Here is a 21,830-nt window from a genome sequence, read left to right as displayed (position 1 = left end):
GCCCTGGGAAACCTTCCTTGTTTGAGTGAGTTGATCCTGTGGCCTCGTCTCAGCTTTCTTTGGGTATTTCAAGAAGTACTTTTTCTTTTCACACACATTTCCTTTTCTCTATTTTTATTTTCCTTTTATTCCCACTGTAACTGTGTTTATCCTGATCTTGAAATTCTTATTTAACAAGTACTTAATAGCATCTACCGTATACGTAGCACTTTACTAATTGGTGAAATTAATATATTTTATTTGTGTTACCCTTTGAACTTTTTCAAAATACTTGCCTATGTCTTCGTGTTTGTTCTGCCTGCACAACTCCCTCTACCACACCTTGCTATTGCTCCCAACCGCTCCCCCTTCTGTCAGCCCTGCTTAAATCTTAGTGGACAGACTTTTATTTCTTCATACTCAAATATTTGAATTTCTCTTCTGTATAGTCTACTCCTGGCCGTTGCCTCTAAACACTTTGATGTGTTTATCAATTTTTGACTATATGGAATTGATGGTAACTACAGTGAAGGAGAGGAGTAAGGTCACTATTGTATGTGTGAATACCCAAGAACACGTACTAGTGTTTAACAATGTTGTGGCTGGCAGTAAGGGCATAGGAAGAAACCTACTTAGCTAGTATTTACTGAAATGGTGGTAATCACGGTAGAGGGGAGATTACACACAGATCAATTTTGGTAGCAGGGGTTTGGGAATACACTTTTACGGAGATGTTCGTGGAGAACTTACTATCTGTAAGACCTTGTGCTAGGCCTGACAGGAAATACCAGATCATACTGTTTGCCATCTAAGAATTCCTAACATGATTTGAGAGGTAGCCAAATATGTAAATAGTTATAGTACAAGCAACATCAATAAGTGCTGTGAGAATAATACCTAAGAAGAGGTTATTCAAGCTCTGATAATTAGGAACTAGAGTGGTTGGTTTTACATGGAAAAATGGGATTTCAGCTGTCTTTCAGATCTTTTGCATTGGTGTAGTCCCTCTCTTGTGGCTATCAAAAAGAAACACCCACAATGTGGAAATGTAAATTGGTGCAGCCACTATGGAAAACAGTATGGAGATTCCTCAGAAAACTAAAAATAGACTTTGCCATATGGTCCAGCAATCCCACTCCTGGACATACACAGACAAAACTATAATTCTGAAAGATACATGCACTCCTTATGTTCATGGCGGTGCTATTTACAATAGCCAAGACATAGAAACAGCCTAAATGTCCATCGACAGTGAATAGATAAAGATGTATGTACACAATGGAATATTACTCAGCCATAAAAAATAATGAAATACTGTAATGCCATTTGCAATGACATGGATGGACCTAGAGATTATCATACTGAGAGAAGTAAGTCAGAAAGAGAAAGACAAATACCATATGATATTACTTATATGTGGAATCTAAAATAGGACACAAATGAACATAAGTACAAAACAAAAACAGACTCACAGATACAGAGAACAGGCTTGTGGTTCCCGGTGGTGGGGTGTACGTGTGTGAGGGAAGGATTGGGATTTTGGGATTAGCAGATGCAAACTATTGTATATAGAATGGATAAACAACAGGGTTCTACTGTATAGTACAGGGAATTATATTCAACATCCTGTGATAAACCATAATGGAAAAGAATAGGTATATTGGGTTGGCCAAAAAGTTCATTTGGGTTTTTTCCATAAGATGTTAAGGAAAAACCCAAACTAACTTTTTGACCAACCCAGTATGTATAACTGAGTCACTTTGCTGTACAGCAGAAATTAAACACATTGTAAATCAACTATACTTCAATAAAATTTTAAAAAGAAAAGAAAAACCCACCATATAATGCAGAGGAGCGATGGATAAGTTGAGAACAGAACCTTTCTTCTTTAAAACCTGCATTTTTTTTAATGTGTAAAATTTATTGATTTTTCATACATTCAGAGAGTTATGCAATTGTCAACTACAATCATTTTTTAACATCTTTATTAGAGTATAATTGCTTTACAATGGTGTGTCAGTTTCTGCTTTATAACAAAGTGAATCAGTTATACATATACAGTCCTTATATCTCTTCCCTCTTGCATCTCCCTCCCTCCCACCCTCCCTGTGCCACCCCTCTAGGTGGTCACAAAGCACTGAACTGATCTCCTTGTGCTATGTGGCTGCTTCCCACTAGGTATCTATTTTACGTTTGGTAGTGTATGTATGTCCATGCCACTCTCTCACTTTGTCCCAACTTACCCTTCCCTCTCCCCATATCCTCAAGTCCATTCTCTAGTAGGTCTGCATCTTTATTCCTGTCTTGCCCCTAGGTTCTTCTGACCTTTTTTTTTGTTTTTTAGATTCCATATATATGTTAACATACGGTATTTGTTTTTCTCTTTCTGACTTCCTTCACTCTGAATGACAGTCCCTAGGTCCATCGACCTCACTACAAATAATTCAGTTTCGTTCCTTTTTATGGCTGAGTGATATTCCATTGTATATATGTGCCACATCTTCTTTATCCATTCATCTGTCGATGGACACTTAGGTTGCTTCCATGTCCTGGCAATTGTAAATAGAGCTGCAATGAACATTTTGGTACATGACTCTTTTTGAATTATGGTTTTCTCAGGGTATATGCCCAGTAGTGGGATTGCTGGGTCATATGGTAGTTCTATTTGTAGTTTTTTAAGGAACTTCCATACTGTTCTCCATAGTGGCTGTACCAATTCACATGCCCACCAGCGGTGCAAGAGTGTTCCCTTTTCTCCACACCCTCTCCAGCATTTATTGTTTCTAGAGTTTTTGATGATGGCCATTCTGACCGGTGTGAGATGATATCTCATTGTAGTTTTGATTTGCATTTCTCTAATGATTAATGATGTTGAGCAGTCATTCATGTGTTTCTTGGCAATCTTTATATCTTCTTGGGAGAATGTCTATTTAGGTCTTCTGCCCATTTTGGGGTTGGGTTGTTTGTTCTTTTGATATTGAGCTGCATGAGTTGCTTGTATGTTTTGGAGATTAATCCTTTGTCAGTTGCTTCATTTGCAAATATTTTCTCCTATTCTGAGGGTTGTCTTTTGGTCTTGTTTATGGTTTCCTTTGCTGTACAAAAGCTTTAAGTTTCATTAGGCCCCATTTGTTTATTTTTGTTTTTATTTCCATTTCTCTAGGAGGTGGGTCAAAAAGGATCTTGCTGTGATTTATGTCATAGAGTGTTCTGCCTATGTTTTCCTCTAAGAGTTTGATGGTGTCTGGACTTACATTTAGGTCTTTAATCCATTTTGAGTTTATTTTTGTGTTTGGTGTTAGGGAATGTTCTAATTTCATTCTTTTACATGTAGCTGTCCAGTTTTTCCAGCACCACTTATTGAAGAGGCTGTCTTTTCTCCACTGTATATTTTTGCCTCCTTTATCAAAGATAAGGTGACCATATGTGCGTGGGTTTATCTCCAGGCTTTCTATCCTGTTCCATTGATCTATATTTCTGGGTTTTTTTGCCAGTATGATACTGTCTTGATTATAGTAGCATTGTAGTGTAGTCTGAAGTAAGGGAGCCTGATTCCTCCAGCTCCGTTTTTCTTTCTCAAGAGTGCTTTGGCTATTCGGGGTCTTTTGTGTTTCCATACAAATTGTGCAATTTTTTGTTCTAGTTCTGTGAAAAATGCCAGTGGTAGTTTGATAGGGATTGCATTGAATCTGTAGATTGCTTTGGGTAGTAGAGTCATTTTCACAATGTTGATTCTTCCAATCCAAGAACATAGTATATCTCTCCATCTATTTGTATCATCTTTAATTTCTTTCATCAGTGTCTTATAATTTTCTACATACATGTCTTTTGTCTCCTTTGGTAGGTTTATTCCTAGATATTTTATTCTTTTTGTTCCAATGGTAAATGGGAGTGTTTTCTTAATTTCACTTTCATATTTTGCATCATTAGTGTATAGGAATACAAGAGATTTCTGTGCATTAATTTTGTATCCTGCTAGTTTACCAAATTCATTGATTAGCTCTAGTATTTTTCTAGTAGCATCTTTAGGATTCTCTATGTATAGTATCATGTCATCTGCAAACAGTGACAGCTTTACTTCTTCTTTTCCGATTTGAATTCCTTTTATTTCTTTTTCTCCTCCGATTGCTGTGGCTAGGACTTCCAAAGCTATGTTGAATAATAGTGGTGAGAGTGGGCAACCTTGTCTTGTTCCTGATCTTAGTGGAAATGGTTTCAGTTTTTCACCATTGAGGACGATGTTGGCTCTGGATTTGTCATATATGGTCTTTATTATGTTGAAGAAAGTTCCCTCTATGCCTACTTTCTGGAGGGTTTTTGTCATAAATGGGTGTTGAATTTTGTCAAAAGCTTTCTCTGCATCTATTGAGATGATCATTTGGTTTTTCTCCTTTAATTTGTTAATATGATGTATCAAATTGATTGATTTGCTTATATTGAAGAATCATTGTATTCCTGGGATAAACCCCACTTGATCATGGTGTATGATCCTTTTAATGTGCTGTTGGATTCTGTTTGCTAGTATTTTGTTGAGGATTTTTGCATCTGTGTTCATCAGTGATGTTGGCCTGTAGTTTTCTTTCTTTGTGACATCTTTGTCTGGTTTTGGTATCAGAATGATGGTGGCCTCGTAGAATGAGTTTGGGAGTGTTCCTTCCTCTGCTATATTTTGTAAGAGTTTGAGAAGGACCGGTGTTAGCTCTTCTCTAAATGTTTGATAGAATTCGCCTGTGAAGCCATCTGGTCCTGGGCTTTTGTTTCTTGGAAGATTTTTAATCACATTTTCAATTTCAGTGCTTGTGAGTGGTCTGTTCATATTTTCTATTTCTTCCCAGTTCAGTCTTGGAAGGTTGTGCATTTTTAAGAATTTGTCCATTTCTTCCAGGTTGTCCAATTTATTGGCATAGAGTTGCTTGTAGTAATTTCTCATGATCCTTTGTGTTTCTGCAGTGTCAGTTGTTACTTCTCCTTTTTCATTTCTAATTCTATTGATTTGAGTCTTCTCCCTTTTTTTTCTTGATGTGTCTGGCTAATGGTTTATCAATTTTGTTTATCTTCTCAAAGAACCAGCTTTTAGTTTTATTGATCTTTGCTATCATTTCCTTCATTTCTTTTTCATTTCTTTCTGATCTGATCTTTATGATTTCTTTCTTTCTGCTAACTTTGGGTTTTTTTTGTTCTTTTTCTAATTGCTTTAGGTATAAGGTTAGGTTGTTTATTTCAGATGTTTCTTGTTTCTTAAGGTAGGCTTGTGTAGCTGTAAACTTCCCTCTTAGAACTGCTTTTGCTGCATCCCATACGTTTTGGGTCATCGTGTTTTCACTGTCATTTGTTTCTAGGTATTTTTTGATTTCCTCTTTGATTTTGTCAGTGATCTCTTGGTTATTAAGTAGTGTGTTGTTTAGCCTCCATGGTTTGTATTTCTTACAGAATTTTTCCTGTAATTGATATCTAGTCTCATAGCGTTGTGGTCGGAAAAGATACTCGATACGATTTCAGTTTTCTTAAATTTACCAAGGCTTGATTTGTGACCCAAGGTATGATCTGTCCTGGAGAATGTTCCATGAGCACTTGAGAAGAATGTGTATTCTGTTGTCTTTGGATGGAATGTCCTATAAATATCGATTAAGTCCATCTTCTTTAATGTATCATTTAAAGTTTTTGTTTCCTCATTTATTTTCATTTTGGATGATCTGTCCATTGGTAAAAGTGGGGTGTTAAAGTCCCCTACTATGATTGTGTTACTGTCGATTTCCCCTTTTATGGCTGTTAGTATTTGCCTTATGTATTGAGGTGCTCCTATGTTGGGTGCATAAATATTTACAATTGTCATATCTTCTTCTTGGATAGATCCCTTGATCATTATGTAGTGTCCTTCTTTGTCTCTTGTAATAGTCTTTGTTTTAAAGTCTATTTTGTCTGATATGAGAATTGCTACTCCAGCTTTCTTCTGATTTCCATTTGCATGGAATATCTTTTTCCATCCCCTCACTTTCAGTCTGTATGTGTCCCTAGGTCTGAAGCAGGTCTCTTGTAGACAGCATATATATGGGTCTTGTTTTTGTATCCATTCAGCCAGTCTATGTCTTTTGGTTGGAGCATTTAATCCATTTACATTTAAGGTAATTATCAATATGTATGTTCCTATTACCATTTTCTTAATTCTTTTGGGTTTATTATTGTAGGTCTTTTCCTTCTCTTTTATTTCCTGCCTAGAGAAGTTCCTTTAGCATTTGTTGTAAAGCTGGTTTGGTGGTGCTGAATCCTCTTAGCTTTTGCTTGTCTGTAAAGGTTTTAATTTCTCCGTCAAATCTGAATGAGATCCTTGCAGGGTAGAGTAATCTTGGTTGTAGGTTTTTCTCTTTCAACACTTTAAATATGTCCTGCCACTCCCTTCTGGTTTGCAGAGTTTCTGCTGAAAGATCAGCTGTTAACCTTATGGGGATTCCCTTATGAGTTACTTGTTGTTTTTCCCTTGCTGCTTTTAATATTTGTTCTTTGTATTTAACTTTTGATAGTTTGATTAATATGTGTCTTGGCGTGTTTCTCCTTGGATTTATCCTGTATGGCGCTCTCTGTGCTTCCTGGACTTAATTATTTCCTTTCCCATATTAGGGAAGTTTTCAACTATAATCTCTTCAAATATTTTCTCAGTCCCTTTCTTTTTCTCTTCTTCTTCTGGGACCCCTATAATTCGAATGTTGGTGCATTTAATGTTGTCCCAGCGGTCTCTGAGAGTGTCCTCAATTCTTTTCATTCTTTTTTCTTTATTCTGCTCTGCGGTAGTTATTTCCACTATTTTATCTTCCAGGTCACTTATCCGTTCTTCTGCCTCAGTTATTCTGCTATTGATCCCTTCTAGAGAATTTTTAATTTCATTTATTGTATTGTTCATCTCTGTTTTTTTGCTCTTTAATTCTTATAGGTCCTTGTTAAACGTTTCTTGTATTTTCTCTGTTCTATTTGCAAGATTTTGGATCATCTTTACTATCATTATTCTGAATTATTTTTCAGGTAGACTGCCTGTTTCCTCTTCATTTGTCAGGTCTGGTGGGTTCTTGCCTTGCTCCTTCATCTGCTGTGTGTTTCTTTGTCTTCTCATTTTGCTTAACTTACTGTGTTTCCAGTCTCCTTTTCACAGGCTGCAGGTTTGTAGTTCCCATTGTTTTTGGTGTCTGTCCCCAGGGCCTAAGGTTGGTTCAGTGGGTTGTGTAGGCTTCCTGGTGGAGGGGACTAGTGCCTGTGTTCTGGTGGATGAGGCTGGATCTTGTCTTTCTGGTGGGCAGGTCCACGTCTGGTGGTGTGTTCTGGGGTGTCTGTGGCCTTATTATGATTTTAGGCAGCCTCTGTGCTAATGGATGGGGTTGTGTTCCTCTCTTGCTAGTTGTTTGGCATAGGGTGTCCAGCACTGGAGCTTGCTGGTCGTTGAGTGGAGCTGGATCTTGGCATTGAGATGGAGATGTCTGGGAGATTTTCACCGTTTGATATTACGTGGAGCTGGGAAGTCTCTTGTGGACCAGTGTCCTGAACTTGACTCTCCCACCTCAGTGGCACAGCCCTGACGCCTGGGTGGAACACCAACAGCCTGTCCTCCACACAGCTCAGAATAAAAGGGAGAGAAAAAAGAAAGAAAGAAGCTGATAATATTAAATTATTTAAATAAAAATAATTATTAAAAAAAAATTTTTTTTTAAGTAATTAAAAAAAAACAAAAAAAACCCAGACAGGCAGAACCCTAGGATAAATGGTAAAAGCAAAGCTATACAGACAAAAATCATACACAGAAGCATACACATACACACAAAGAGAGAAAAAGGGAAATATATATATATATTTTATATATATATATTTGCGCCCAAAGTCCTTCTCCTCAATTTGGGATGATTCGTTGTCTATTCAGGTATTTCACAGATGCATCAAGTTGATTGCAGAGATTTAATCCGCTGCTCCTGAGGCTGCTGGGAGAAATTTCCCTTTCTCTTCTTTATTCGCACAGCTCCCGGGAGTTCAGCTTTGGATTTGGACCCGCCTCTGTGTGTAGGTCACCTGAGGGCATCTGTTCTTCGCTCTGACTGGACTGGGTTAACAGAGCAGCTGATTCGGGGGCTCTGGCTCACTCAGGTCAAGGCTAGGGACGGGTACGGATGCGGGGCGAGCCTGCGGCGGCAGAGGCCAGCATGACATTGCACCAGCCTGAGGCACGCCGTGCGTTCTCCCGGGGAAATTGTCCCTGGATCACGGGACCCTGGCAGTGGCAGGCTGCACAGGCTCCTGGGAGGGAAGGTGTGGGTAGTGACCTGTGTTTGCACACAGGCCTCTTGGTGGCTGCAGTAGCAGCCTTAGCATCTCATGCCCGTCTCTGGGGTCTGTGCTGATACCCGCGACTTGCGCCTGTCTCTGGAGCTCCTTTAAGCGGCGCTGTTAATCCCCTCTCCTCGCGCACCAGGAAACAGAGGCAAGCAAAAGTGTCTTGTCTCTTCAGCAGCTCCAGACTTTTTCCCGGACTCCCTCCCGGCTAGCTGTGGCTCACTAACCCCCTGCAGGCTGTGTTCTCGCCGCCAACCCCAGTCCTCTCCCTGGGATCTGACTGAAGCCCGAGCCTCAGCTCCCAGCCCCGCCCGCCCCGGCGGGTGAGCACACAAGCCTCTCAGGCTGGTGAGTGCTGGTCGGCACCGATCCTCTGTGCGGGAATCTCTCCGCTTTGCCCTCCGCACCCCTGTGGCTGCGCTCTCCTCTGCAGCTCCGAAGCTTCCCCCCTCCACCACCCGCAGTCTCTGCCCACGAAGGGTCTTCCTAGTGTGTGGAAACCTTTCCTCCTTCACAGCTCCCTCCCACTGGTGCAGATCCCATCCCTATTCTTTGTCTGTGTTTTTTCTTTTTTCTTTTACCCTACCGAGGTATATGGGGAGTTTCTTGCCTTTTGGGAGGTCTGAGGTCTTCTGCCAGCGTTCCGTAGGTGTTCTGTAAGAGTTGTTCCACATGTAGATGTATTTCTGATGTATTTGTAGGGAGGAAGGTGATCTCCGTGTCTTACTCTTCCACCATCTTGCAGCTCCTGCAGGACCTGCATTATTAAAAGGTATTTTCACTGTGTATAGAATTCTATCTTTACAGTTTTTTTTTCCTGTTCTTTAAAGATGTTGATACACTGGCTTGCATTGTTTCTGGAGAGAAGTCTACTATGATTCTTTGTTCCTCTGTATGTAATAATCATTTTTTCTTCTGGATTCTTTTAAGATTTTTATCACTGAACCAATGGATGCTAATGGATGGGGTTGTGTTTCTGTCTTGCTAGTTGTTTGGCATAGGGTGTCCAGCACTGTAGCTTTCTGGTCGTTTTTTGTGTGTTTCTGTTTGGATAGTTTCCACTGGGAGTGTCTTCCAGTTTGTTAATCTTCTCTTCTACAATGTCTAATTTCCTGTCAATCCTATCCAGTATAATTTTCATCTCAGATGTTGTAATTCTCATCTCTAGAAGTCCAATTTGAGTCTTTTTTTTTGTATCTTCTGTATCCTTATTTAATGCTTATCTTTGCTCAGTCTGTTCTCTAACTTCTTTTCTTTTATATTGGAGTGTAATTGCTTTACACTGTTGTGTTAGTTTATTCTCTAACTTCTTGAATGAACATATGGTGTATAATTATAACTTTTAATGTCCTTAATCTTATTATCTGTGTTATTTCCGGGTCAGTTTGGTTGATTTTTCTCTTCATTATGGGTTCTGTTTTCTTCTTTGCATGCCTGGTTATTTTTTATTGACTGTTGGACGTGGTGAATTTTATCCTCTTGGGTGCTGCATATTTTAATATGCCTGTAAGTATTCTTGAACTTTGTTTTGGGACGTAGTTAGGTTACTTAACGATAGTTTTTGGTCTTGTTTTTAAGCTTTTTAGGCAAGACTAGTATAGCATTTAGTCTAGGATTAATTTTTCCTTGTTACCAAGGTAAAACTTTTCTGAGTATTCTGTCCAAATCCTTGTAAAATGTGTGGTTTTCTCCTATGATTTTTGGGAACAGGAATTGTTTCTGGTCCTGTGTGACACGCAGACACTGTTTCCTTCAATTTTTTCAGGTATGTTTTTCCCTGGCCTCTGGTAGTTTCCTCACATTCATGTGATGATTCGTACTCAGATGAACACTTGGCACTGTTCTCTTTCTTTGTAGCTCTTTCCTCTTTCATACACTAAGCTATGAACTCCAGCCTCTTTGGCCTCCTCAGACTATCAGCTCATCTCTTCAAGTGAGGAAGACCTCTGGGCTCTGCCTGGGCTCCTCTTCTTTGTACCGTGACCTGAAAATTATCTCCGACAGTAAGCTAGGGCAGATGTAGGCCCTCGTTTGGGATCATTGTCCTTCATTGCCGAAAGTCCAGTGTCTTGAAGACTGTTGTTTTATATATTCTGTGCTTTTTTAGTTGCTTCAGGTGGGAAGGTAAATCTGATCCATGTTACTCCATCTTGGCCAGAAGCAGAAGTCCTCTCAGAATAGAACTTCTACATTTCATTCTCATTTCTGCCTTGGGGAAATTAAGTGGATCTGGCCTTATCTTTTCACTTCATTATCCTCCTTTTCAGAGCTTTGCAAGTAGTTCTTCTAGGAAATGAATTCAATATTTATTGTCTTCCATGTGCTATTGCTATAGTTGCCAGATATTGTGGTAGTTGCCAGAATGAATAGGCTTGGTCCCTGCACCAGATGGGCTTCAGGTCTAGTGAGGGAGGCAGACAAGATTCTTGTTGCTATAGTTAAAAGTAACACACGTTTTGAAATATCTAAGATACTACCGTAACGTAGAGTGACGTACATTGTGTTAAACACGGTAAATAAGCAAGCATTAGAATTAATGGCCTTTTGCTGACATTTGTAAATTCTGTCTCCTAACTATGACTAGATTGTCCACCCTTTTCCTGGACATCTGTGGTCCTCCTGTTGAAGGGGAAGGATTGTATCTGGGGTCTTGGTTCCCCATTCTCCTGGATTTGTCTCCTTTCCATATGACCTTTTCTTTCTACCTGAGCTCTGGTCTGTTATTAGATCTGATTTCATTTTTCTCTTTTACGTTCTCTAGTATAAGAGTGATAAAAACTGAAATATAAAAAATTAATTGTTTTTTTCTCTAGGTGGATGAGTTTTTCAGTGAGTTTGTGTGTTTTCAAAAGTAAAATTTAATTGGTTGTTGGGAAGGGAAGGGAAGGTTAAGGGTAGCAGAAGACCACAATTGTAATTCATGAATTTCACCTGCATTTTCCCAAAGGAACTCTGGATGATGAATGAGGTCAGCTATCCTTTGATTTGTTCCGGTTAAGTTGAGGGTTGCTAGTGTCATCTAATAATCCTCCTCTTTCTGTGACTGAGCAGTAGGAAGATGTGAGTAATTCCAGTGTCTGCTGATTGTGTCAGGTGTGTAGAGCATTGCCTGAAAAGTGAAAGCTTGATCAAGCTAGCCAGAGCTCCTGGGATGGGATTTTTCTTTTATCCTAGTCAGCTGTTCTGCCCAGAACCTTTCTTGGAAAGATAGCCTCTGTTTAGGTAACTGTTAGCCCATGTGTTCTATCTGGTGTTTGTGGAAGCTCTGAATATTCCTGCTCTCCTCAAGGAGCTCATTGATGTAATTTCAGACACTGTATCCTCACTCAAGAGAACACGCTGTCTTGCTCTGTGTGGCATCTTACAAGACGCGCTGCTGTGTCAGTTTTTAAGCTTCTGGCTCCAGATGTCTCTAGCAGACCTACTTTTTCTCAGATGCTTGGCCGGCTTACATGTATGAATAACCTTTCTGTCCTGCAGTGGCTGTGAGAAGCTCTGAGCGTTTGAGAGTTAACCAGCACTTACTGAGCAAGCCGTCTGTGTGGCACTGATTGTACTATTTACAGAGATTGTACAAGAGATTCTGTCGACCTCAGAGGTACTTACAGCACAGGGGGAAATAATATAGGTGAATTCAGTGGCCCATTTAGGAGGACCACAAAGGAAAATTAAAAGATAAGCAAAACAGTTAGTGTTTTGAGTTCTGTTTCTTCAGACTTGTCTGTTGGGAATGGTGGCTTGAGTGACCAAGCAGCTGGAATCCCACCAGCTGCTTATGGACATGTTCTATTTTGAGATCAACTTTGTGGTTTGGGAAGGATGTATAATCACTTTCAACAAATGCCTATTGAGCATGCAAAGTATCATGGTAGGCACAGGGCATACCGTGACTATAAAATTATATCCTCAGCTCCTAAGGAACTGCGCATATTTGGAAAGGCAGGACATATTTAAGATTTTTTAAATCTTAATAATATATAAGGTCTTCATAAAAGAAAAGCATAGTCGTCAACATTTAGTAGAAATATAGACTAAACTACTAACCCCTCTGGGTGGTGGGGCTGTGGCGGGAAAGAGGAAGGCTCTTCATTTCTTACTATATACATTTCTATATATATAGTAAGAAATTTTTACCAAGTGCTAATGCTGCCTTTTTGGTGTTATTTCGGTTAAAAAAGTGATAGAGACTAGTAGATTATACACATAATGTTAACCTTGAATATCTCTGGGTGATAGAATTATGAATGATTTATATTTTCTTTATTATATCTATTGTACACATTTTCTATAATGGATGTATATTATTTTAAAAATAGAGAAGAAAGTAGTTGAAAACCAAAACTCAAAAGCACCTACAATAATTATTATAGCTGCATTTCAATGTGATTACCATAATTTGGATATAATATACCAGCTTTCCCGTTTTTGTCTCCTCACTCACCACATCTCTATTAAGGTTGTTCTATTATTATTAATACTATTATTGTTGTTGTTATTATTAAATAAAAAGGTGAAACAAGGGCATTTACTCTTGCTTCTGTCCCTTGTCGTTTTGGGTGAGTTAGCCTAGAAGCAGAAGGAATCCAGCTATTAGCTATTCAGCTGTACTGTGAAGGCTGCTTAGAAAAATTTTAACTATGCTGATCGGGTTACAGTTATATCTGTCATTGTGGGCTGTGATCTCTTGTTTTAAAATATCCTAAGAATACTTTCTATATCTTTATATTTAGTTCTGTTGGAGAAGGCAAATAGATTATCCCATCTCCCCATCTGGTGCAGTGAAGAAAACTCATCTGCTTGGCTTACTTTGTATGAGAGAGAATTGAAATTTCCAACTTATTTGTAATTTAGGTTAAGTAGTTAAATACTATCTTGTCCAATTCTTTTGTTCCAGGAATCCATATCCCCTTATAATTATAAACATAATTACTTTGAAAGTAATAGTGTTCTGTATTATTTAAAGAAGTCAAAGATTGAAGAGGAGATGTCATTTCTAAATTGAGGTTTTTTTTCCCTTATAGCATGTGTTTGATGATCTCAGTGGCTCAGTATCCTTGTCCTGGGTTGGAGATACCACTGGGGTAAGTAATGTTTTGAGTCTGTTGATTCAACCTAACAAGGAGATGGTGTAGATTTGGGGAGTTTAAGCGCTAAGTGTTTTACCTTCTGAAATTGTCTCCAACCTCAATCGTAGAAAATGCATGTTTGCTGGACAGACTTTCAGAAAGCTGTGGTCGATTTTGTTTTGCTTTAGAACTAGGAACATCTTGTGACCACCTTCTTCCATAATAGGAAGATAAACAGCTTTTTGGTCCTTGGTGGCTGCTTGGCATCAAGATGAGCAAGAAGAAGAAAGAGGAAAGAGAGTGCTATGTGTGAAAAGGGAGACTTACAGTACTAGGGAAAACTTCTGTGTGGAAGCGGAAAACTGCACATTGCACATCTTGGCATTTTTCCTCCAAACTGTATTGTTCCGGTGTCGTTTCCCACAGTTAATGTTGAAGGATTGTAGCACCCATGGGCTTATCGCTGTTAGCTCCATCTTTTGTCCCTTCCCCTACCACAGAGGAGGTACTGCCGGGATCGGGGGAATGGGAGAGTCAATAAGCTCCCCCTTATCCATCCTACTGTGTAGCCCATCTCCTAGTAGGAGGGATGCTGAGGATTCATTGGCCTCAAGTCTTGAATCAGGGCTTGGCATTACCTGTGTCGGTCATTACCCTGCCTGACAACGTCAGGGACCATAGCTCATGCCCCTGTAGTATTCCAGAAATGTGTGCATCAGAGCACTGAGGCACGTGATGGCTGTATCAAGAGCTGAAAGAAATATAATTTTGGCACTGAAGAGTAAGTTATAAATTAATTCTTAAGTTCCTGGTAGAATTTCTTCAAGCAGGTCTCGTTTTCTTCTAAAATTTGAGTTGTTCCCTGTTTCCCATGATTTATCCATTTATCTAAGACAGTTGCTGTCTCCAAGATTTGTTATATGGCTATTTGAGACTCCCTAGCCTCTTGTTCTAATCTTTCACAATCTTACTTTCATGCATATTTTTCTCTAGAAAAATGCTTATTTAAAAAATTGATTTCATGGAGAGCTAACGGCCGGGGGAAGAAGAAAAGGACCGATGTGACATAGTGACTTCTATTAGAGCATCCACCCTATTCTAGCCTCTGTAAGCAGAGAGATGATTCTTGCTTGAGGATATCTTGCAATAATGTGAATACAGAATAGTTAAATCCTTCCTTTACTGTAATGTGGAGTTGATCAGCTCTGTCTCACTGCTTCAAGTGTAGGCGATGAGACCATCTCAACAAAATGAGTGGAGATTTTGAATCATTGTAAGCCCTAATCACTTGGTCCTTCTTGGTTTTCAGATATAGTATTGCAATGTAGGCTACTACGAAGCAGGGCTCCTGGCAATCGTTCAGATGGTCAGTTGTTGCAAGCATGTAATTGGACTATGTTTCTTACCGCATGCTTTTGTCTCTCCAGATCATTCTCGTCTTGACTACATTCCATGTACCACTGGTAATTATGACTTTCGGACAGTCCAAGCTATATCGAAGGTGAGATGCCTAGCATATGATTGGGGCATCTGACTGAGTAATGCATTGTGAATGTAAGTTCTCTGCTTTTCTAGACATGATGGGATCCAACAGTTGATTTAAAAGATCTTCTGGCCATCTTAAATTTTCACCAGACTGTCACACTCAGCACACTTTTTAATATCTATCTACTTAGCAACCTGAAGAAGTATGAAAAGGGATCTAGTTCCAAGGAAATTAGGTTGACCTGACTGAGTGGCAGAACAGTAAAGGAAGATGAAGGAAGTGTCTATAGGGGTGTATGCATATTAATTTAAATGGATATTTGTGGGGAGGTAGCTTAGTGTTTAACCATCTTTCTATTTATTATGAGCAAAAAATGGTTTTTGTACCCCTGAAGTTATAATACTTACTGTATCTTCCAAGTGAATTTTTTTTTTTTTTTTTTTTGGCCATGCCGCACAGCTTGCAGAATCTTAGTTCCCCGACCAGTGATCAGGCCCAGGCCGCCACAGTGAGAGCGTGGAATCCTAACCACTGGACTTCCAGGGAATTCCCCCAAGTGAATTTTTTTTTATCTAACATTTTAAGCCCCAAACATTGTTTTTAGATCAGGAGGAGGTTCTCAGATCAGACCTACTAAAGTGCCTGGTAATGATTGTGGTAATGTATGTTCTGGAACCATAGTCTGTACTGTGACATTCACAAAACTTTAGAATTATCTTCTCAAAGGTACAGCTTGGGGGCTTCCCTGGTGGTGCAGTGGTTAAGAATCTACCTGCCAGTGCTGGGGACATGGGTTCAAGCCCTGGTCTGGGAAGATCTCACATGCAGCGGAGCAGCTAAGCCTGTGCGCCACAACTACTGAGCCTGCTCTCTAGAGCCCGCAAGCCACAACTACTGAGCCCGCGTGCTGCAACTACTGAAGCCCGTGTGCCTGGAGTCCGTGCTCCGCAACAAGAGAAGCCACCACAATGAGAAGCCCACGCACTGCAATGAAGAGTAGCCCCAGCTCGCCGCAACTAGAGAAAGCCCACACGCAGCAATGAAGACCGAACACAGCCAAAAATAAAAAAATAATTAATTACATTTTAAAAAAAAGTATAGTTTGGTTAAAGAGTAGGGTTCTTTTCCTTACCCATAAAATTCAAAACCAGCTAATATCCAGAAGTTGTTGATTGTCTTCCCAATCATTTGTTTCTATCCCATTTTTCCCCTAGAGACCTAAAGAAATTTGACATTTCAGCAGATGACACAGAAATTACCCTCAGGGCCAAAGGATCTCCCAGGAGCCTTCATACTTTCTCAGGGTTCTTTTTTGATTGTTGGTCTTGGCCAAGGTGGGAGTGAAACTCTGAGATAGATCAGCCCAACCTCCCTTCCCCAATAGGTGACCCTTGACTGCTGCTCCTGAGCCTGGAGATGGTGCTCTCTGCCCTTTAACACAGTGACTTTAGCTTAAAAATAGGCCAAGAAGGAATTGCCATCTTGGAATTGTTGTACGCTCCATGAAGGCAGGTTCTTGACTAACTTGGGGTTCTCTAGCAACTAGCTGAATGTCTGACACATAGCAGGCAGGCAGTACATATTAATTGAATGAATGAATGGCTTGCCTTCTCTAATAATTCTTAGACTAATAATATTTTTGATTTGTTTGATAAAGATTGACAATATATTATAGAATCCTAGTTCTAGAAGGGCTATAATTTATAGTTGACTTTGTTTATTAAGTTAGAACAGTAGTTGAACCATTTCAGACATATGAAAAGTATCCTGTTTTAGAAGGGAAAAAATGCATTAAAATTTTTGTAACTTTAATAACTCTTTCCATTTTTAAAAAACATTTGCTGTTGTAAAATCTTTCTTTATGATACAGTTTTTCTTACCAATGCACCTTTCATTTAAAAAAAAGCAGGGCTTCCCTGGTGGCGCAGTGGTTGAGAATCCACCTGCCAATGCAGGGGACACAGGTTCCAGCCCTGGTCCGGGAAGATCCCACATGCCGCGGAGCAACTAAGCCCCTGTGCCACAACTACTGAGCCCACGCACCGCAACTACTGAAGCCCGTGCACCTAGAGCCTGTGCTCTGCAACAAGAGAAGCCCCCGCAACAAGAAGCCCGCACAAATGAAGACCCAACACAGCCAAAAATAAAATAAATAAATTTTTTTTTAAAAGCAATGTAACCATATTATAAAACATTTGGAAATTTTAAAAGAAAGAAAAAATTCACCCTAAAGTCAAGTAATCTTATTTATAGTTTATTATCTTGATTTTTCCCCTATAATGTTATACCATATGGCTAGATAGTCTAGGAAGCAACATGGTATAGTGTAAAGTTGCCGAATTTTATTGGCATATAGGCCTGGGATTGGATCTCAGCATTGTCATTTGTGAGCAGAATGAACTTGGGCAAGTCATTTAACCTTCCTGAGTCTTTTTGGACATCTGTAAAGGAAAGATGATAATAGCGGCCACCTTAGAGCTGCTGTGAGTTACGCTTTGCGGTACCTGGCACGGAGTAAGAACTTGGTGCTCTTAGCTGCTACCGTGCCAACGGCCAGATATGGTATGTAGCCAGCATGTACTGGCACTGTGGTAGAGTTTTTTAAATGAATTGAAAGCCTTCCGAACCAGTTGATAAAAAGTGCCTGACAGCAGGTGCCTCCGTGGCTTCTACAGATGCACACCCCCCTTCCCCGCCAACATGCAGGTGTTAGTAACGCTTGGCGTTGCAAACTATAACCATTCTGATTGGTCAGTGCTCGTACCATGATACTTATCATATTCCCTCTGCTAGTAACCCATCATTTTTGTTAGATAGAAAGAATTTATTTAATCATTATTCTCTTGGACAGTTAAGTCGTAGCCAATTTTTTCACTATTGTTAATGCCGCTGTAATCAATATCACACATATATGTCACAGAAGATGCCTATTTCCAGTTTATGTTTTGGTAGCAAATGAAAACCTCCTCTCTGATTGATCTCTACATGTTTTGAAGCCTTTATAAACTCCTTCTCGTGGTTGAATTATCTCCTAAATCTGTTGCTTCAGCCATTTTTTTGCTTGCCTTCTGAATTCACTCTTTAGTCTCTATAGTGCTCTTTAATCCTGTGGCTAGAACTGGACCTGACAGACCTGCGTCATACCCGTGGGGAGTGAAATGTGTTTTCATGACTTCTTTTCCTATTCTTTTGATTTTCAGTGTTGTGCTTACTTTGAGACAAAACCAAACCAAACAAAATGGTATCACTATGTTACTGTTTAAATACCTACCACCATCTGACTCAGCCCTTTTCCATCCTATATTTGTCTAGTCTTGTGAGAAACCACTAACATGCAGTTTACCAGAGAGTAATCCTATTTGTTTCTAGTATACTATCATGTTACTAAGGTTCTTTTTCTTCATTTTGCACAGCGGGTTGTTTGTTTGGTTGGTTGGTTTTACAAAGGTCATTTTGAATATTAATTACTTCCTCCCTGCTGTGAAGTGAAAACTCTTCCAGAGTTTAGGTGGAAACTGTAAATATTCCTGTTGCCTCTCCAGTTGGGCTGGCCTGGCCTGGTCTGAAGTGACTCATGTTGTTGGACACACCAGCCAAGAGGCACATGTTGCTTCAGAAATGGGAAAGGGAGGGAGCAGTTTGATCGAAATGAGTCCTGAATATGCTGAGCTTGCCTAACTGAGGAATAAACTAAAAGCCTGTTGAAACTACTCTGAAGATTCTTCTGTTTTTCACAGCTTTAATGATTGTATTATTTATTGGATTATCTTTCTCTGCTACATCTTATGTACTCAGAGGTTCATTTGGGATTCAAATAGAAGGCAGCTGATCGCATGCCACCTGCCTTGAGTAGTACTGCGTGGAGGCGCACACAAGGAGAAGGAAGTTGTCTCTATTAGCTGTGCAGAGTTGGAGCATACTTCAGTCGTCAGGTTGTGAAAGAGGATTGTTGAAAGATTTGGGAAATAAAGTCCCTAGACATTAGTGTTTGGGTAGAATTGAATAATATATTAATATCTTCAATTAAAAGGAATCATGTTTGAATAGTATAAAGTTTGATTCTCTGTTAAGTAATATTAATTCATATAATAGATTATAAAGTACATTTGCCTCTCACTTGCAAATATGAAGTTAAAAAGGAAATAACTAGCTACAGTTAAGATGATAATTTGATTTTTGGCAACTAAAAGATGTTTTGCACCTTTTTGTTTTATGGCGCCTTGAGTCTAACCTTTCATTGTAAGATTAGCTACTTAGTAAAGCACATGTAAGCATTATGTACAGCAAAATTCTGTACCAAATTACCAGAAAACTGCTGGGCTATTTTATTTGTGATTTCTATTTCCTGTTGAGAGTTGTTCAGATTTTGGAAATTAATAAGGGAATCTCTGAGAGATTTCACATTAAATTTTATTCCATAGTCAACGTAAGTTTTTCAGGATGTTACTTGAGGTTTTAAAAAAAAGGATAACTTGGACTTCCCTGGTGGCGCAGTGGTGAGGGTCCGCCTGCCGATGCAGGGGACACGGGTTAGTGCCCCGGTCCGGGAAGATCCCACGTGCCGCGGAGCGGCTGGGCCCGTGGGCCATGGCCGCTGAGCCTGCGCGTCCGGAGCCTGTGCTCCGCAACGGGAGAGGCCACAACACTGAGAGGCCTTTGTACTGCAAAAAAAAAACCAAAAGGATAACTTAAAGATATAGAACAGATATTAAAGCAAAGTTCAGTAAACCAACTTCTCCGAGGCATGTCGTTATGACAACTTTTTTTTTTTTTTTTTTTTTTGGCGTTACGCGGGCCTCTCACTGTTGTGGCCTCTCCCGTTGCGGAGCACAGGCTCCGGACGCGCAGGCTCAGCGGCCATGGCCCACGGGCCCAGCCGCTCCGCAGCATGTGGGATCCTCCCGGACCGAGGCACGAACCCGTGTCCCCTGCATCGGCAGGCGGACTCTCAACCACTGCACCACCAGGGAAGCCCCTATGACAACATTTTTAATGATATGCTTGGTTCAGTTTTCACTGCAGTAGATCATTAACAATGACTGCATATTTTAGTTACAAGGTTAGCATAAATTCCATCTACAAAATAAATTTTCCTGCTTTTTATTTCTTAAAGAAAAAGTTTATTGAAATGTATGATGATGGCATTTTACTATAGCTTCACTTTTACAAACCTAGGGCATATAAAAATCATGAAACGAGGTGGTTTTCATCACTTAAGAAATATTCCCATGAAAGTACCTATTCTTAGGGTTGTCTTGTTTATCAAAGCAAAATAAGGACCTCAGTTACATACTCATATTCCTTCTGATAAAAAAAGTTTTGTGATTTTACTTACAATATTTTACCCTCTTTATTTTCCCTCTTATATTTTCAAAATAGCTATAGAAAACATGCATCCTTTTCCAATAAGGATAACACACAATGAAATATTAAATAAAAACACATAAGGTAGCATCAGACAGTTGGGGTAAAAAAAGAGACTGAAGTATTAGGAGTTTAGTTTAATGTAAATTCAAGTTCTGCCAATTTTACCTGGCAGTGATTTCAGGTCTGTGATTCTTCTGGCACATTTTAATAACCTACATTCTCCTTACTGATCTTTTAACTGGAAATCTCAATCCAGTTAATTGTCATTATTCACGATAGTTATGTTCTACAGTCTCCGTGAATACTGTATTAGTGAATACTGAACCATTGCTCCTGGGGGAAATACAGAATTAGGTTCCTGCAAACCTCTGACCACAACATTCATTTTCATCGGTTGATCAGTACATAATCTTGTTTTGTGTGTATTTCTGTTTAAAGATACCTTGTGTGTATTATTGATTCATTAACATTGAGCTCACAGCCAACTCATGCCAGAAAGAAGCTTATCTAACTCACGTGTTTTCTCCAGAAACAGTAAACAGCACTTCAACACTATGCTTGGGGGCTATTTAAACAGCAAAGCACCAACAAAATGCACAAAAATGCAAAATGCATGGTACTATATAGACCGTGAGGACGATACTCAGGCATAGTATAAGAGCTGAAACAAGAAGGCAGAGTGGCCCCTTGTTGGACCTCAGGTGGGAACATTTTTGACTCCAATTTTTTTCTCTGCCCTGTGCATGTCTGCAAATGACTAGGAAAGTGCCAAGAGTATGGGGTTACAAATCTTAGTGAGTAGGCAGATTTGCAGGTATGGAATTTGTGAATCATGAAGATTAACTGTATAAGCTTTCACCATTAGTGAAAACTATAAAACTATCATTTTTTTAGTTGTCATCCTTGTTGCTTTTATGTAATAATTTATAGTGACTTAATCATGGCAAAAATGAACTAAAGGAGTAGAGAAATGGTTAGTCCTGAAAGCGAACCAAATGAGGATATTTGTGCTTTTTTGATTGTTGAGAAAAGTAAAATATAAGATTCTCTGAGATATTATAAGATTCTTTTTTTTTTTTTTTTTTTTTTTTTTTCTCGGTATGTGGGCCCCTCACTGTTGTGGCCTCTCCCATTGCAGAGCAACAGGCTCTGGACGCGCAGGCTCAGCGGCCATGGCTCAGCGGCCATGGCTCACGGGCCCAGCCGCTCCGCGGCATGTGGGATCTTCCCCGACCGGGGCATGAACCCGTGTCCCCTGCATCGGCAGGCAGACTCTGAACCACTGCGCCACCAGGGAAGCCCCAGGATTCTTTTACTGTTACTTCTTGTTAAATGTCTGCAGGTCAGATGCCCGGTGTCACAGTTCCTCTCTATTGTAAATGAAAAGTTCTCAAAAACAAGGATGTAATCCTTGGCTATTGACATTTGGGTTGAGTGTCAGTCAGCATGTGAATCTTCTGGAAAAATGCCCTCCTGAGTCTTTCATCTTACTAGGAATTTTTTTTTTGCATCCGTTCATTTATTCATTGGTTTATCCATTCAACACATTTTTTTTCTTTAACATCTTTATTGGAGTATAATTGCTTTACAATGGTGTGTTAGTTTCTGCTTTATAACAAAGTGAA

General features: G+C 39.6%; 1 protein-coding gene across 4 annotated transcripts in view; it reads left to right on the top strand.

Annotated features, from left to right (window-relative positions):
• Positions 1 to 21,830, top strand: part of SORT1 (sortilin 1) — a 74,582-nt gene that overhangs the window by 15,852 nt on the left and 36,900 nt on the right. For all 4 annotated transcript variants that reach the window (XM_032629909.1, XM_032629889.1, XM_032629900.1 and 1 more), the window contains exons 2-3: positions 13,308 to 13,367; positions 14,780 to 14,853. In XM_032629909.1, the coding sequence (XP_032485800.1) occupies positions 13,308 to 13,367; positions 14,780 to 14,853 (134 nt within the window). The remainder of the gene's footprint in view (positions 1 to 13,307; positions 13,368 to 14,779; positions 14,854 to 21,830) is intronic.

The sequence above is a fragment of the Phocoena sinus genome, chromosome 1 (assembly GCF_008692025.1).
Source record: "Phocoena sinus isolate mPhoSin1 chromosome 1, mPhoSin1.pri, whole genome shotgun sequence".
Taxonomy (NCBI): domain Eukaryota; kingdom Metazoa; phylum Chordata; class Mammalia; order Artiodactyla; family Phocoenidae; genus Phocoena; species Phocoena sinus.
The sequence above is the reverse complement of the archived record's forward strand: the minus strand, read 5'-3'. Positions and strand labels throughout refer to the sequence as shown.